This window comes from Crinia signifera, chromosome 2, assembly GCF_055691185.1.
Source record: "Crinia signifera chromosome 2, ASM5569118v1, whole genome shotgun sequence".
In the NCBI taxonomy this organism is placed as follows: domain Eukaryota; kingdom Metazoa; phylum Chordata; class Amphibia; order Anura; family Myobatrachidae; genus Crinia; species Crinia signifera.
In genome coordinates this window covers 184,058,622-184,073,129 of record NC_139218.1, presented here as the reverse complement: position 1 = coordinate 184,073,129, position 14,508 = coordinate 184,058,622, and the positions used below count along the sequence as shown (strand labels likewise).

Below are 14,508 nucleotides of genomic sequence, written 5' to 3'. Positions count from 1 at the left end.
GACCACTCATTTACTACCTCCTGTAGTTCATGGGGTAATTTTAGCTAGTAGGCTAGCTAGTATAGTCTTAGTGGGATAGGATAAGTTGGTTATGGGATCCAAGTATACCTAAGTTGGGGGTAGGTCATACAGGGTGGGGGGTTATGGGGAAGGTTTGTTTTCAGGGGTGTTCATTTTTGTTTTATTTGTTTTGCTTTCACTACCATTTTGTCCTTTGGGTATATTTGTATGAGTTGGTTGATCTTTCTGTCTTTATTCATTGTATTAACACAAACAACTCCAACTCCATATTTATATAGGGAGATACGTGTACCTTTATGAATATATACTATTTCAACATGAAACTGGCTGCATACCTCCATTATAGTGGCTGTGGAAATATATAATGTGTGTGACCTCTTCCCACCCAAGCGCTGCAGACCATTTCCACCTTTCCATCAACAGTATGAAGTTATCACACAAGAAGGTATTCCATACCTGTAGGGATTCTTTAAGACAGACAATCACCTATACAGTGATCCTGTATGACCTATAAAGGTGGCTCTATTGTGGAGACTGTAACCTAGGGTGCTTAATCACATTTACAAATTTAAAATGGCAGCATATGCTCCTTTATAAAAGTAGCCTGGCATAGAATCAAACCTCTGCAAGCTTTTCAAAGCCCTGGGAATGGCCTTCTTGTCTCTCCACATGGCATTTTTGGGCATATCTTCGGTTCCCATCCATGATGAAGGCAACGTGTTTGGGCATTGGACCAGCCTATTGCAAAAATAAAACAAACGTATTAAATCAATAATACAAATACTGTTAGACGAAATATACATATCTTTAATAACCTGCAAATAAAGGAGAATGAAGAAACCTTACATTATTGCATATAGTACTGCAGGCCAGATTTTTTATGCTAGCTTATAGTGGGACATCTAAAAGGTGCATTCTTACCTTCAGCACATTAGCACATAGCCGTTCAATCATTGACAACTCCTTGTCCCGAATCCAAGACATGATGTGGTCAATCTAGAAAATAAGACCATTATATAGGACAGAAACTGTACAAACGCCCAAGGGTTAATAACCATTTAAAAAGACATTTACCATGAACATACAAACATGCTCAAGTGTTTGACAATGTTGCAAATAAATAAATAAAAAGAACAATCAACAAAATACTGTAGTCTGGAAAACCCACTTGAAGCAAAAGCTTTGAAAGCTAGTCTGCTACCTTCTGTGTTTGTGCATGTGTGAGAAAGAGATCTAGTTTCACTCTCTGCCAGCATATGGCAGTGTTTCGGAGACTCAGCGACACTAGTTTATATTATATGGATATTCACTGTATATAAGGATATTTCACATTGGCCACTAATTATTAGGTACACCTTTCTAGTACTGGGTAAAAACCCCTATGTGCCCCACAGTAGCCTAAAATCTTTGTGGCTTGTATTTAACATGGTGTTGAATACATTCTAGAGATTGTAAATTAATTTCATACTACAGTACCACACAGCTGATGCAGATCTGTCGACTGCACGTTCATGCTGCAAATCTCTTCTAGCACATAGCGTTTGCTACGTGAAGTAGCCAATACAGGACAGGAAGAGTATGGCCATAAAGGGATGCACATGGCCAGCTACAATAATCTGGAAGGCTGTGGTAATTATACACAGCTTAAGTTGCTTTAATGAGGATAGTTTGTGTCACCAGAAAATGCACCTCGCACCACAAAATCACAACCAGCTTGAATCATTGACACAAATCAGGATGAAAGCAGGGATTCATGTAGTTTACATCAAATTCTGTCCCTGCCATCTTCATGCCACAGCAGAAATGGAGATCCATCAGGTCAGGCAACACTTTCAGCCTTCATCTGCCCAGTTTGGATGAGCCTGTTACAACTGTAGCCACAAGTTCCTGTTAGCTTACAGATATTGAAAATGGTTTGGTGTATTTTTTTCAAATCGGTTTATTCATAAGACAATAGGGAGGCAGACAGGGCTGTGGAGTCGAAGGAAATTTCGAGTACCTGGGGTCGGAGTCTGCAAACAATGCACCGACTCCGAAAATTATAATTAATGACTTTTCTACTGTAAGAATAAAGACCAATGCATGCAGTGCCTCACGTAACCTCAAAACGAACACGTTAAGTGACCGTGAAAAAGCATGCTTTTCATGTGCTTCACTATATGGCGCGCAACGCACAATTCGGAGCACCAATACTTATAAACGTATTCTCCCTTGTAGTTTACAACTTATTTCCAACGTTCAATAAGGTTTTCAATACCTCGTTGGTAGAAATCACCTGGTGTAGACGCGAAAAATTAATTCAACCAAGCTCTCCCACCATACGCACAACATCTTTTTACGCGGATGAAGATCTTGTTTCATGCGTGGGGTCGTTTGTTTACCTTGGCTAAGCCATTCCTTACGCTGGTTCATATTGATGTACAGGCACCATTTTTCGTCGCCAGTAACGATTCGGTAAAGAAATCGTTCCTTGTGTCCATGAATTGAACGGTGACTAGCAAGCAAGTTCCTCTTCCCTGCCTGGGGTGCCGCTGTTTGCTGTAGTGCTTCTAGCACAGTGTGGTCTGTATATCAGCACTGATATGCAAACCAGACCTGTGCTAGAAACACCACAGCAGACAGCGACACCCCAGGCAGGGAACAGGAGAACTGCATGGGTTTTCAAAGATAGTGGGTGCTAGAATGAACACTATTTTTTGTTTGGTCACAGCAAGTGAAAGATTTGTACATTCCATCATGGCAGATGAGTAAAACTTGTATATGAGATTACATCAGATTACATGTGTTGAACTTGTAAAAAGTTTAAATGAAACTCAAGAAATGTTGTGGCAAGCATACTGTGGAGAAACAATTAGCCATGCTGCAGTATTTCTGTGGTTGAAGCATCTTCCTCTGCGCATAGAACAGTAGAAGCATGACTTTACATGCCAACGAAATCTCACACATTTTTGGAAAAGAGGTGCACTGCATGTTTTCATACACTAGACTATTTGTATTCAGGATCATAATGACAAATCTACGATTCATCATTTTACAATTGATGTTGAAAAACTGGGTATCCTCTCTGACATTCGAAGAGTGTTCTTGCACAATTCAACTTGTTGTCGCTCTGCTCTTCTGTGAGATTTCTGGGTGCCCATCCAGGCACACACATGATGCATTATTTAGTTCCTTTGTCACGATATGCTGAACCCAGTTGAATGAGATATGTGAAGATGAAAGTTAGCGTAAAGTTAATCTTCTGTCATTTTACAACATCTCTGCAGCTTTGGCAATGCTGACATCAGTAACGGATTGTTTTAGGTCATTGAATTATTTTCATATTTGTCAGTTATTACAGGTCACTAAAGTTTTCAATCAAATCCATCTGCCCACCTTACACCAACAGGTGTTCCAACTGGGACCCCCCTAGCGACATTATTACTGCTTTATTTATGCTGTCGAATCTTCTGACTTGCTTTCATATTTACTTTCTTGCATTGCTCCCCTGCCTTTAAAGTCACTTGAAATAGTGACTTCTACACATGAGAGATGCTGGGGCGCCCTCCTCAATGAACAATACAAGCAGTGGTCACCTACAGGCAGTGGCGTAGCTAAGTTTTGGGCGCCAACCCGCCGCTGCCCCGCCAAGCACCCCCTGCCACCCATCCCCCGCAGCCTTACCTTTCGCGCTGGTCCCGGCGGCTCCGTTCTTCTGCTGAGGACCACCACAAAATGGCCGCCCCCATACAGCAGACAGTTTCAGAGAACTGTGTGCTATATGGGGGCGGCCATTTTGTGGTGGTCCTCAGCAGAAGAACAGAGCCGCTGGGACCAGCGAGATAGGTAAGTCTGCGGGGGATTGGGGGGGGGGGAGGTGTAACTATAGCACCGCAGCCCCCGGCGCCCCCACATGCACAGTGCCCCCCCTCCCCCGCGGGGGCTGCGGTGCTATAGTTACGCCACTGCCTACAGGCAAACAGGAAGCACTCTATGAACTTCAGTAAACAAGTGTATTTAAACATCAAAGTGAAAGAGGGCAATGTCAACGTTTAAAGGCATTGCTCCTTTTCATCAGGATGCGCACCTCACAAAATTGGGTGTATCCTTGCAGCAGACTGACGTAATTTGCCAGCCAAAGTTTGCATCATACCAGGAAGTTCTGTGAAGAGCCCCAAGAATCACGCTTGGACACAGATTGGGCATTCCTCCTTGATAAGTTAAGACCATTTCACGTTCTGTTGGTTTGTCCTTCGCACTTATTTTACACAGTATGTGAGCCACACGTCCGGATGAAGATGTCCAGGGGAAGCAGCTCCCAAGATTACCTGCTGGATTTTGTCTGCACACAAGCTCTAATTAAAATGTATTTTGTGCTAGTTCTCTCATTTCCATACATGGATTCATTTCCCCTGCAATATTTTATACAGCAGAAGAAGGCTCAGCACTATAGGGAACAGCAGTCTGCGCTACTTTCTTCATTTCAATGTGCCTGTTCTTATTCATTATTATTTAGTTCTTATATAGCACAGCATATTCTATTGTGCTTTACAATTGGAAACAGTGATAAAACCAGTGCTATTTTTGTAGGAAAACAAGTTCAGGAACTGTGGGCAGGGCAGAAGTGGGTGGTGATGTGGGTGGAGCTACCAAAGGGGCAGGGCCTCAACTGTTCCATAAACTATTTTTTTTTTATTATTATTATTTTTATTTTTTTACACATAATGCCCTCAGCAGTGCCATATATTTATTTTATTTATTAACAATTTCTTATATATAGTGCAGCATATTCCATTGCGCTTTACAAGAAAAGAGTGGATATGTGTAGACTGCACAGTGGGCATGTGATTAGATAGAAACGATATATGAAGGTTAAGTGGCTGGTTCTGGAATTTGATAAGCTTGCCTGAAGAGGTGAGTTTTCAGGGAATGCAAATAGGATTGGAGACTGGAGGAGATTCTTAGGTACTTATGTAATATCTGGGCTCCCGTTTTTCTTATGAGACCGCGTCCCCTCGCCACGCTTCGGGCACGGTGGCTCGCTGCGCTCGCCACACTATATAAAATCAACTCCATGCGTAGTTGGATAGTAGGGGTATGAAAAAATGGGGTGCATTTAACATGGGAGCCCAGATAATACATAAGTACCGATTCTTATTGTGCTTGGAAGGGCATTCCACAGAGTGGGTGCAGCCCGAAGAAAATCCTGCAATCGGGAATGGGAGCGAGTAATGAGTTGGGATGAGAGACGCAGATCTTGTGAGGAGCGTAGAGGTCGGGTTGGAAGATATTTTGAGATAAGAGAAGAAATGTATGTTGGTGCAGTTTGGTTTATGACTGTGTGTAAGTAAAAAGATTTTGTAAGGGTGGATTTTGAATATGTTTTGTAGCTGCATGTGGCATGATTTCGAAACATATTGAATGTGGGGAACAAAAGGAAAGTTCAGAGTCAAGGATAACACCTAGGCAGCGAGCATGAGAGGAATGATTGTCATATTCTCAACAGCAATGGCAATATCAGGTGGGTAACTACTATTTATTGGCAGAAATACAATTAATTCTGTTTTTGAAATATTAAGTTTGAGGTGGCGAGATGACATCCAGGATGAAACAGCAGAAAGGCATTCAGAGACACGGCTCAATACAGATGGGGACACGTCCGGGGAGGATAGGTAGAGCCGAGTATCATCCGCATACAGATGATACTGAAATCCAAAAGAGCCGATTAGTTTGCCAAGAGATGAGGTATAAATTGAGAAAAGCAGAGGACCTAAAACTGAACCCTGAGGTACTCCAACTGAAACTGGTAGCGAAGAGGATCTAGAATCAGAGAAACTAACACTAAAAGAGCGGTTAGATAGGTAGGATGAGAACCAAGAGAGGGCTGTGTCTTTAAGACCTAGGGATTGTAGTGTTTGTATGAGAGGTGTGTGGTAAACAGTGTCAAAAGCAGCAGAGATATCTAGAAGAATTAGTAGTGAATAGTGGCCTTTAGACTTAGCATTGACCAGATCATTCACAACTTTAGTCAGTGCTGTCTCTGTGGAGTGTTGGGATCGAAAGCCTGACTGAAGCAGGTCCAATAAATGCCAGTTAAAGTGTGTGAGGCGAGTGTAGGCAAGTCTTTCAAGTAGTTTGGCAGTGCATGAAAGTTGAGATATGGGATGGTAGTTTAAGTGAGAGCTTTAGTCAGAATTCTGGTTTTTTTTCCTTCAGAATTAGAGTAATAACTGCGTGTTTGAACAATTAAGGAAAGACTCCAGTAGAGAAAGAGAGGTTACAGATTTTAGTTAAGTTTGGGGTGAGCAAAGGAGACAGAGATTTACTTAATTGTGAGGGTATAGGGTCAAGAGGAGAGGTAGTAGAGTGGGAGGAAGAGAAAAGTGCAGATACTTCATCTTCATTCGTGGGATCAAATGAAGTAAATGTATCAGAGGGCTCAGGTAGAGAATGGAGTTGGAGCATACCAATTCATCTCTGATTTTGTCAATCTTATCCCTGACGTAGGAAGCAAGATCTTGTGCATGGATAGTGGTTGGTGTCTTGGGTACACAATGCCCCCAGTAGTGCCATATATACACATAATGCCACTAGTAATGCCATATATACACATGCCACCAGCAGTGCCATATATACACATGCCACCAGCAGTGCCAGTTACACAATGCCCAAATACCCGCAGTAATGCCAGAACAACAATGCCCAAAGCAGTGCCAGATAAACAATGCCCCCCACCCAGTGGTGCAAGTCTAAAAAAATACTCAGCGGTACTATGTGCGGCAAAAAAATGGGTGTAGCCACTTGCCACATGGGGTGCGGTCAATGAAAATGGGGATGTGAAACACATATGCCCCCAATAGTGCAGTGCTAGATATAAATATATGTCCCCAATAGTGCCAAAGACACATATGCTCCCATGGTGCCAGAGATGCCCCCACAGTGCCAAAAACAAGCATGCCCCACAGTGCTTCAGGAATGGAGTTTCAGGGCGTTCTGGCCCAAAAATAGCTCTGGACAGACCAACAAGAGATAGGACGGCCTTGCTCATTAATTAATTCATGGCTTGAAAAGTATATAGATTAAAAGTAGAAACGCTTCATCCTTAATTTTCCATCTCTTGTCTCCACCTATGACCCTTACAAATACACTTGATATCATGCGTTTGTAGTTTTCATTCTAGCACCCTGCTCCTTGTAAAATCCTTGCAGTTCCTCCTTCCTGCCTGGAGTGTCGCTGTCTGCTGTGGTACCTCAAAAACAGTCTGGTTTGTAGTGCAATGTTGCACAGCAGAGAGTGACACCCCAGGCAGGAAGGAGGAACTGCAAGGATTTTACAAGGGGCAGGGTGCTAGAATGAAGACTACGTTTGTAATGTTTGATGACAAACTAATATTCTTAGGTGGGCTATATGCTACCAAACATTTATTGCATATTAGTTTAACTTGAACCAAGAAAAAAATTCTTAGTGTGGATGATTACTTTCATATATACAGCTTTTGTTTGATGTGACAAATGAGACTTAGATATGCGTCATATGGATTAGGTTTACATACCACAATATGAATTATTGATAATCTGTCCAATTCCAACTAAGTAAACACGCTGTATGTTTATGATGTATGCTTCCCCAGAATGAACTGCTTCCCACGACTCTAAGCAAGCTATAAGATTTATCTAAATATATTTTCAACACACTGACTAGTATGGTCATATTGTTAGTGAGCATTGCTTTGAGGATAAATATATCTTTACATGAAACACTGTTAATAACCATATATGGATAATTTATACAAAATATCTATAGTTGAATTACTGATTTAAGGCTACCCTACTATGTAATGCTCTATAAATATTTCTATATTGTATAGGTAATCATAATTACAGCAAATAAGGATAGTTTAGGTACCCATAGACGGTCCGTTCCCGGACCGTCCGTTTTGTACTATGCGATGCGCGCTCCCGCGCATCACATAGTACGGTACAAAAAGTATGTGCTGCACATACTTTTTGTACTAGCTAAACATCGTATCGGATCGCATTGCATGCACTAGGCATGCGATCCGATACGATGCACGCTAATTAAGACCCGAACGGATCCGTTTAACGGACCGTGTATGGGTACCTTTAATCCTATTGAGCACATTTATTGATTACAGGTTACTTTTTTAACTTCAAGTCTAATTTTTCTATGAGTATTACATATATATTCTCCTATGATAACATTTTGAGAGGAATTTACCTCTAGATCATATTACTTGTGTGCATGTATTTTTAAGTAAAAGAGATCTTACTTTGAAAAGGGCCAAATCGCTATGCAGTGGTAAGTACCAGTGGCGGTCGCAGTGGTGGAGCTGCAGGGCAGTAAAAAATTGAAATAAAGGAGCAACAGAAGACAGGACGACACCAGTACGGGTTCATCAGCCCCCACACAAACCTATATTTGCTATACACCCATTCTACATAACTTCCAACAGCAGCTCCTTATTATCATTTTTCAAACCCAGTCCGTAACATGTCAGTTGGGAGCCGATTGGCTGGTTGTTTATCACTTTCCACTATCACTTTTTGAAGATTGATACATCGAGCCCTTTGTTAACCAGCATTCTCCTCTGGCATGGTACTATTTTAAGTGTGTCAGGGAAAGTTTAGCTTGTCATGCTAACATCTGATACGACCACACCAGGAAAGTTAGTAAAAAGTCTATTGGTATATGATCAGCTCTTTTTATTGCTTAAAATCTCAACATTTGTAAGAACTACAGGCCATATACAGGGTGCCATAACAACAGGCATAAATTAGCAACCAGTGTATTTATTGTGGCAATATTCTTTCAGCTTCAGTTGTCTCAACAGCTTGTACTCCTGAATTTGCCACTCTAAATCATTAATTGGTCGAGAAGGGACGAAAGAAAGTCCTTTATGAAGAAGGCTGGTCTCAGAATCTGATAATTCATATGAGGAGAAATTAAAAATGAACTTCTCTGTGGAAGAGGTGGTTTGGATCCCCTTCCTCTTCCCTTGGCCCTCACTTTTTGTGTGTCTCTCACTCCGGTGGGGTTTTTCCTGGTAACTCTGGGCAACGGATCCAAAGGGACACCCTTGGTTTTGTTGCGTTTGTTTTCAGAGCCACTTGCGGAACTATATTTATCAGCCGATTAATTTGTATCAAAACGATCCCGGATTGTCTAAAGCGTTGATTTTGAGGCACTCTGCGTCTTTCCTGTTGTGGAGCACCCGTACGTTTTTAAACACCCATTAAATAGTCTCAAATATCAGATTATTGATTGTGTACCCCCCAGGAAGCGTGGTGGGGATCGTAATTTAGCATTATTAAAAAGAGAGCTTTTGGATTGCACAACTTGATACCATTAGTCCAAAGGGTCTTAACCTGTCATTTGCTTTTTTTTCTCTGATTGAGGAACATTGTATATTTATCATATACAGGTTGAGTATCCCGTATCCAAAATGCTCGGGACCAGGAGAATTTTGGATAACGGATTATTCCGTATTTCGGAATATTTTAATATTTCAATGATGTATTTTGAAGTATCTTGCATTTATGCTGTATAAACACATAATATACACACAAATATATTTTATTACCACATAAAATACACACAAACATATTTTAATTGTTCAAAAAACAAGGTTTCAAAACGTGAAACAAAATGTGTGTACTATCTCAGCACTGAATTTGAATGCCAAGCAATCATTGTCTTGCACATATATAGTGCCAGTTACATATCATGTCCCCAGTGATGCTGTTACATATGTCCCCAGTGAGTTTTTAGCAAAAAAAAAATTTTTTTTCACTTTCTGGAATGTCCGTATTTCGGAATAATTCGGATAACGGATATTCGGATACGGGATACTCGACCTGTATTTCCATATATTTCTCGTTAGATTATTGGATATAGTTTTTGACAGTCTGGAATATCGGGTATTGCTCTATTTAAATTATTGCCTGTTAAATGGCCCCCCAGACCCGATTTTAAATTGTGTACCCATCCTGATGGGTAATTACTATGTTAAATGCCCCCCCATTGTTAACGCCACCCCACTATCAACGCCAACCCGAAGCATGGCAAGCGCAGCGAGGGGCGGCGGTACACGTCCTCCGACCTTTTCATACCCCCACTATCCACGTCGGCGTGGAGTTCATTTTATATAGTGTGGCGAGCGCAGTGAGCCACCGAGCCCGAGTCTACTATACTCTGCAGACAGCAGCAGCGGAGTAGGTGAATGGATACCTGTGTGCAGCATCCATTCACTTCCCGGACGACAGCTGGGGGGTATACGGGGGCTGGGGGCAGCCCAGCAGCTTACCTTGGTGCTGGGCTGCCCCAGCACAGCAATCAGTGTTTACGGCGGGGATCACTGTGGTCCCGGCACTTCATCTCCAAGCGTCGCCTTCGTCTACACTGCGGGTTGGCACCCGGATCCGACCCAGCTTGGATCCTTCTTCCAAATGTCGGGTCGGATCTGGGATTTTTTATGTAAAAGGGGTATTAAGCTGCATACACACTGGTTGAAATATTGGCCATTCAATTAAACAGCCCACATATTGTGGGACCATGGGCCAGTGCGTACCAGCGCTATGTCTGACATACCGTGATGGCTGTGCATTGTGCTTTGTGTACAGGCAATCTGTCACCGACCGTGGACCCACATGAGAGCCTGTGGGGATTGACAGTTCAATAGGCGGTTGCATCTGTATGTTGTGAGGTGAGTCCCAACAGATTGAGCAGCATGTATAGAGAACACGCTGCCATATCCATCTTCAATATATTTGCAGATTTATCTATTAGTGTGTACCTAGCCTGAAGCTGGAGATTTGTCTGTCCAATCTGTCAGATTTTCTGTAGGAACAAAAATCTGGCAATGTATGGAAGCATATATCAATCATTTGCTTCCAAATGCTGGAAAAATGGACAAATGATGAATGTTCAAATAAATGTGTTACATCAAATGGATTTAAAAAAATTTCCTCATGACCATTGTCTGTTTTACAGTGATGGGGAGCAAATTTTTTTGATTCTCATACGCTCCCATACATTACCAGATTGTTATTCTCACCAGATAAATCTTTAGGTGTGTACCAAGCTTTACAGTCCAAGATTTAAGGATAGCTCAGGTGATGTCATTAGTGCCTCAGTTATTTCGATTTAATCATCTTTAAGCTGCCCATACACGTGCCGATACCGGCATGCGTTCTGGGCTTAAATAGCATCCATCACATCGCATTGCATACCTTGTGCATGCAATGCGATGAGATGTGATGAAAAGCAAGTACAAAAAGTATGTGCAGCACATACTTTTTGTACTGTGAGATGAGGTGCCGCGGGAGCGCGCACCTCAAAGCACACATCGCACCACCGGGATCGCAGCGTGTATGGGCGGCATTATTCAGGTTTGGATATCGAAACCTGGACTATTAAGCCCCATACACACTAAGCAATGGAGCGTGGCTGAGCGATGTAGTGTAGTACAGAGCCCGCACAGAATACCCACTGTACAGCTAAATAGAAGGAGGGATCCAGACACTTGGGAGAACAGGACGGCGAAACAGAGGAGGGAAGGAGAACTGGTATCCTGACTCCAAAGAAATTGATTAACACGCTCATTTGAACTGTGCGCCCACAGTTCCCTTGGATCTGGTAATTACTCCCCCCTTTAATATATGCTGACAACGGAGGAACATTTTATGTATATTTTTAAATGTGATGTCTCTTATGTAATACATTTTTGTTGCATGTGGTACTACACTATGAGAGATTCTATTTGTAATCCCTACATGTGGAGTATGTGTTGACAGAGTTTCAGCGGAAGAAATATGCTACAAAGCGCCGGATAAGTCTATAACTCCAATTGTATTTGTTTGTCTATTCTGGTGGAGGTTTCTAAGGAGAGCCTTATTTCGGAAGTTGTGGACTATTCTGGTCGCTATTTGCGCACATTGTTTATTCTGTATTATACACACACAAGTCTATTGTAGTACAGAGCGCTTAGCACTCAGCGATGTGTGCAGATCGATCGGTCATGGCCAGTGTTCTCTGGTGAGAAAACACTGGAATTGACTAGTTTTATACTACAGGCTTCAATGATCTAGACCGCAGAAACCAGCGCCATGGCTATGAGGCATACACACTGAGTGATTTGTGCTAAGTTTCTAAGCAATCTAAGCGAAAAATGCCTCAGATATAAAGCAGAAGTTTCTACAAAATGGTTGCATTGAAAAAAAATAATTAAAAAAGCTTTTCTAGGTAATAACTTTTGCTGTTCATGACACTGCAACATGCATAATTATTTTCCATGAGCTATAGAAATATCAGGCAAAACCATAATTTTTGGGAACCCTAAGGAGAGCCAGCCATGCCACCCCAAGCTGGTCACAAGTTGTTGTTACTACAAATCCCAGCATGCATTTCCAGTGCGTATGCTGAGATTTGTACTCCTAGAAATCTGACAGCTATAGGTTATCCCAACAATAGTGCTGGCAGCATCGTGCCGCTCGACCGGCTGATGCAGCAAAGCTGTCAGGTAGAGTCACATAGAGCGTTCCGTGCCTTACCCGAGGATCATCACCTCCGAGTCCTTCCCATGAAAAACAGACTTCCGCACTCACAGGCAGTCACAGCAGCTACAGCACTGAGCAGCCGGCCGCCCACAGGCAGCGCACACTGCTGAGATCACACAGCCCGTCCTCGTCTTCTGACGTCACTGTGTGGGCGGAAACATTGGATGGTGAAAGAGACGCTGCATGTAGGACCAGTACCAATTACAAACATGGCGCTGAGCTATTCATATTACTAAAGGATTAACGGTGCCTCTCCCACTATAGAGCTGTTCCTTCTTTCGGCTAGGGTAATATTCGCAATCGTAACCCATACCGCTACATAACAATGCAATAAATATGGCATGACCTCTCAAGAGACCCCCGAATGCAAAGTCATTGTTTCCCACTATAAAAACAATGTTTAAAACAATGGGTGCTTCGCTGCTAAAAATACCGCCTTGTATTGTTTTTTTTTAAATTAATTTAATTTTTTCATCACGCAGCTATCTTCCGAACGAAACTAACATTTGGCTTTGGACTGTAGCATTTTAATTTGTATTAAATGCTATTTATTTGTGCTTAGTATTGTATATCTAGAAAGCCTTGTATTGATAGATGTCTTTGAAGGGCTCTTTCTCCTTAAATTTCAACCACCAGAAGGGAAAATACAACCCAGGTCGCATTGCATATGCGATCCTGTAGTAAAAGGTACCCATTTACTACAGGATCGCATATGCATTGTGATCTGGGCTGTATTTTCCTGCATTGCAATATGTGATCCTTATGGCAGTACAGTATGTATGTCACTGCAGACACAGGGACAGGGGCTCTGAAAGGAGCCCGTCTCTGCTTCGCCAGGTGTTGGGGAGTAGGGATGGGACATCGAAAGAAAACATCAGTTGAATGATGATTTTCAACATTGGTTAGAAACATCATTTAGACCTAAACATTGGTACTCTAAAACCGATGTTAACCAATGTTAACCGATGTTTCTATATATATTTCAATAAACTGTCTACTTAAGAATATAATACACTAATACGCTTATGAAATTATAAATAATCCTTCTATTAAGTTTATCTTGTTGGAGGCTTACAGTTTGCCGAAAGCAGTAGCAGCACCACACAGTGACACACAAAAGAAAAACCATTGGAAAATTGAGAAAAACATCGGGGGGGAGAAATGTAGCGATGTTGGGGAAACATTGGATCCTCAACATTGCAGGGTTAAACATCGAACATTGGAACCAAAAATCCGATGTTACCGATGTCTGCCACCGCCATCTCAGAATAGCCCAGGGACCCACTGAGATGCTGCACAATGTTGATACATCAGGCAGCAATGGAGTTTTTGCAACTTCTCCATGTGCTGACTACTCGGTTTGCCAGGAATCCTCCTTGTATCCAACATTGCTCTTTATAATCTTTCATTTTACATTTGAGCCCTCAACGGACTCTCTCCTATTTGTATTATTTTTTTAATGTCATATCAGCATACCTCTACTCTCCCCCTTTTGCAATGGAGCTGGGAATCTTAGGTGGGTCATTTTTCTGAGGATGAATGGAGTAGTACACTTGCTTGCCCTCATGTATCTATGGCTTCTGTTCATTTTCAACAGATTCAATTATTTATTTTACATAGTACTTAGTTCACGCTAGTTAGGTTGATGAAGTTTGGTGGGAGGGCCTCCTATGTCTGCCCCAAGTGTCAGTCAGTATCTGGTACTTTTTGGCATTTACTATGGGAGTGTGTGAAGGTGCAATCCTTTTGGGTTTAAGTTCAAGTGCTCTCTGACACTGGTATTCTTGCCTCTGTTCTTACATCTTGGTTTTGTTCTCTTGTGGCTATAAATGAGGATGCCTTAAATAAGTATAGCTTACAGTATGTTCTATGTCAGGGTTGCCGACTTTATAATTCTCCTCTCCGGGAGAAGCCCGGAGAGGAGAGTTCCAGC

General features: G+C 42.0%; 1 protein-coding gene across 3 annotated transcripts in view; it reads right to left on the bottom strand.

Moving 5' to 3' along the window:
• Window positions 1-12,724, bottom strand: part of DHDDS (dehydrodolichyl diphosphate synthase subunit) — a 33,495-nt gene extending 20,771 nt beyond the window's left edge. For 2 of the 3 annotated variants that reach the window (XM_083173293.1, XM_083173295.1), the window contains exons 1-3: window positions 12,570-12,724; window positions 943-1,017; window positions 643-759 (exon numbers count right to left, since the gene is read on the bottom strand). In XM_083173293.1, the coding sequence (XP_083029419.1) occupies window positions 643-759; window positions 943-1,005 (180 nt within the window). In that variant the 5' untranslated portion in view covers window positions 1,006-1,017; window positions 12,570-12,724. Of the gene's footprint in view, window positions 1-642; window positions 760-942; window positions 1,018-8,290; window positions 8,351-12,569 lie in introns of all 3 variants that reach the window. The other variant, XM_083173294.1, reaches the window with a different exon arrangement.
• Window positions 12,725-14,508: the final 1,784 nt, after the last annotated feature.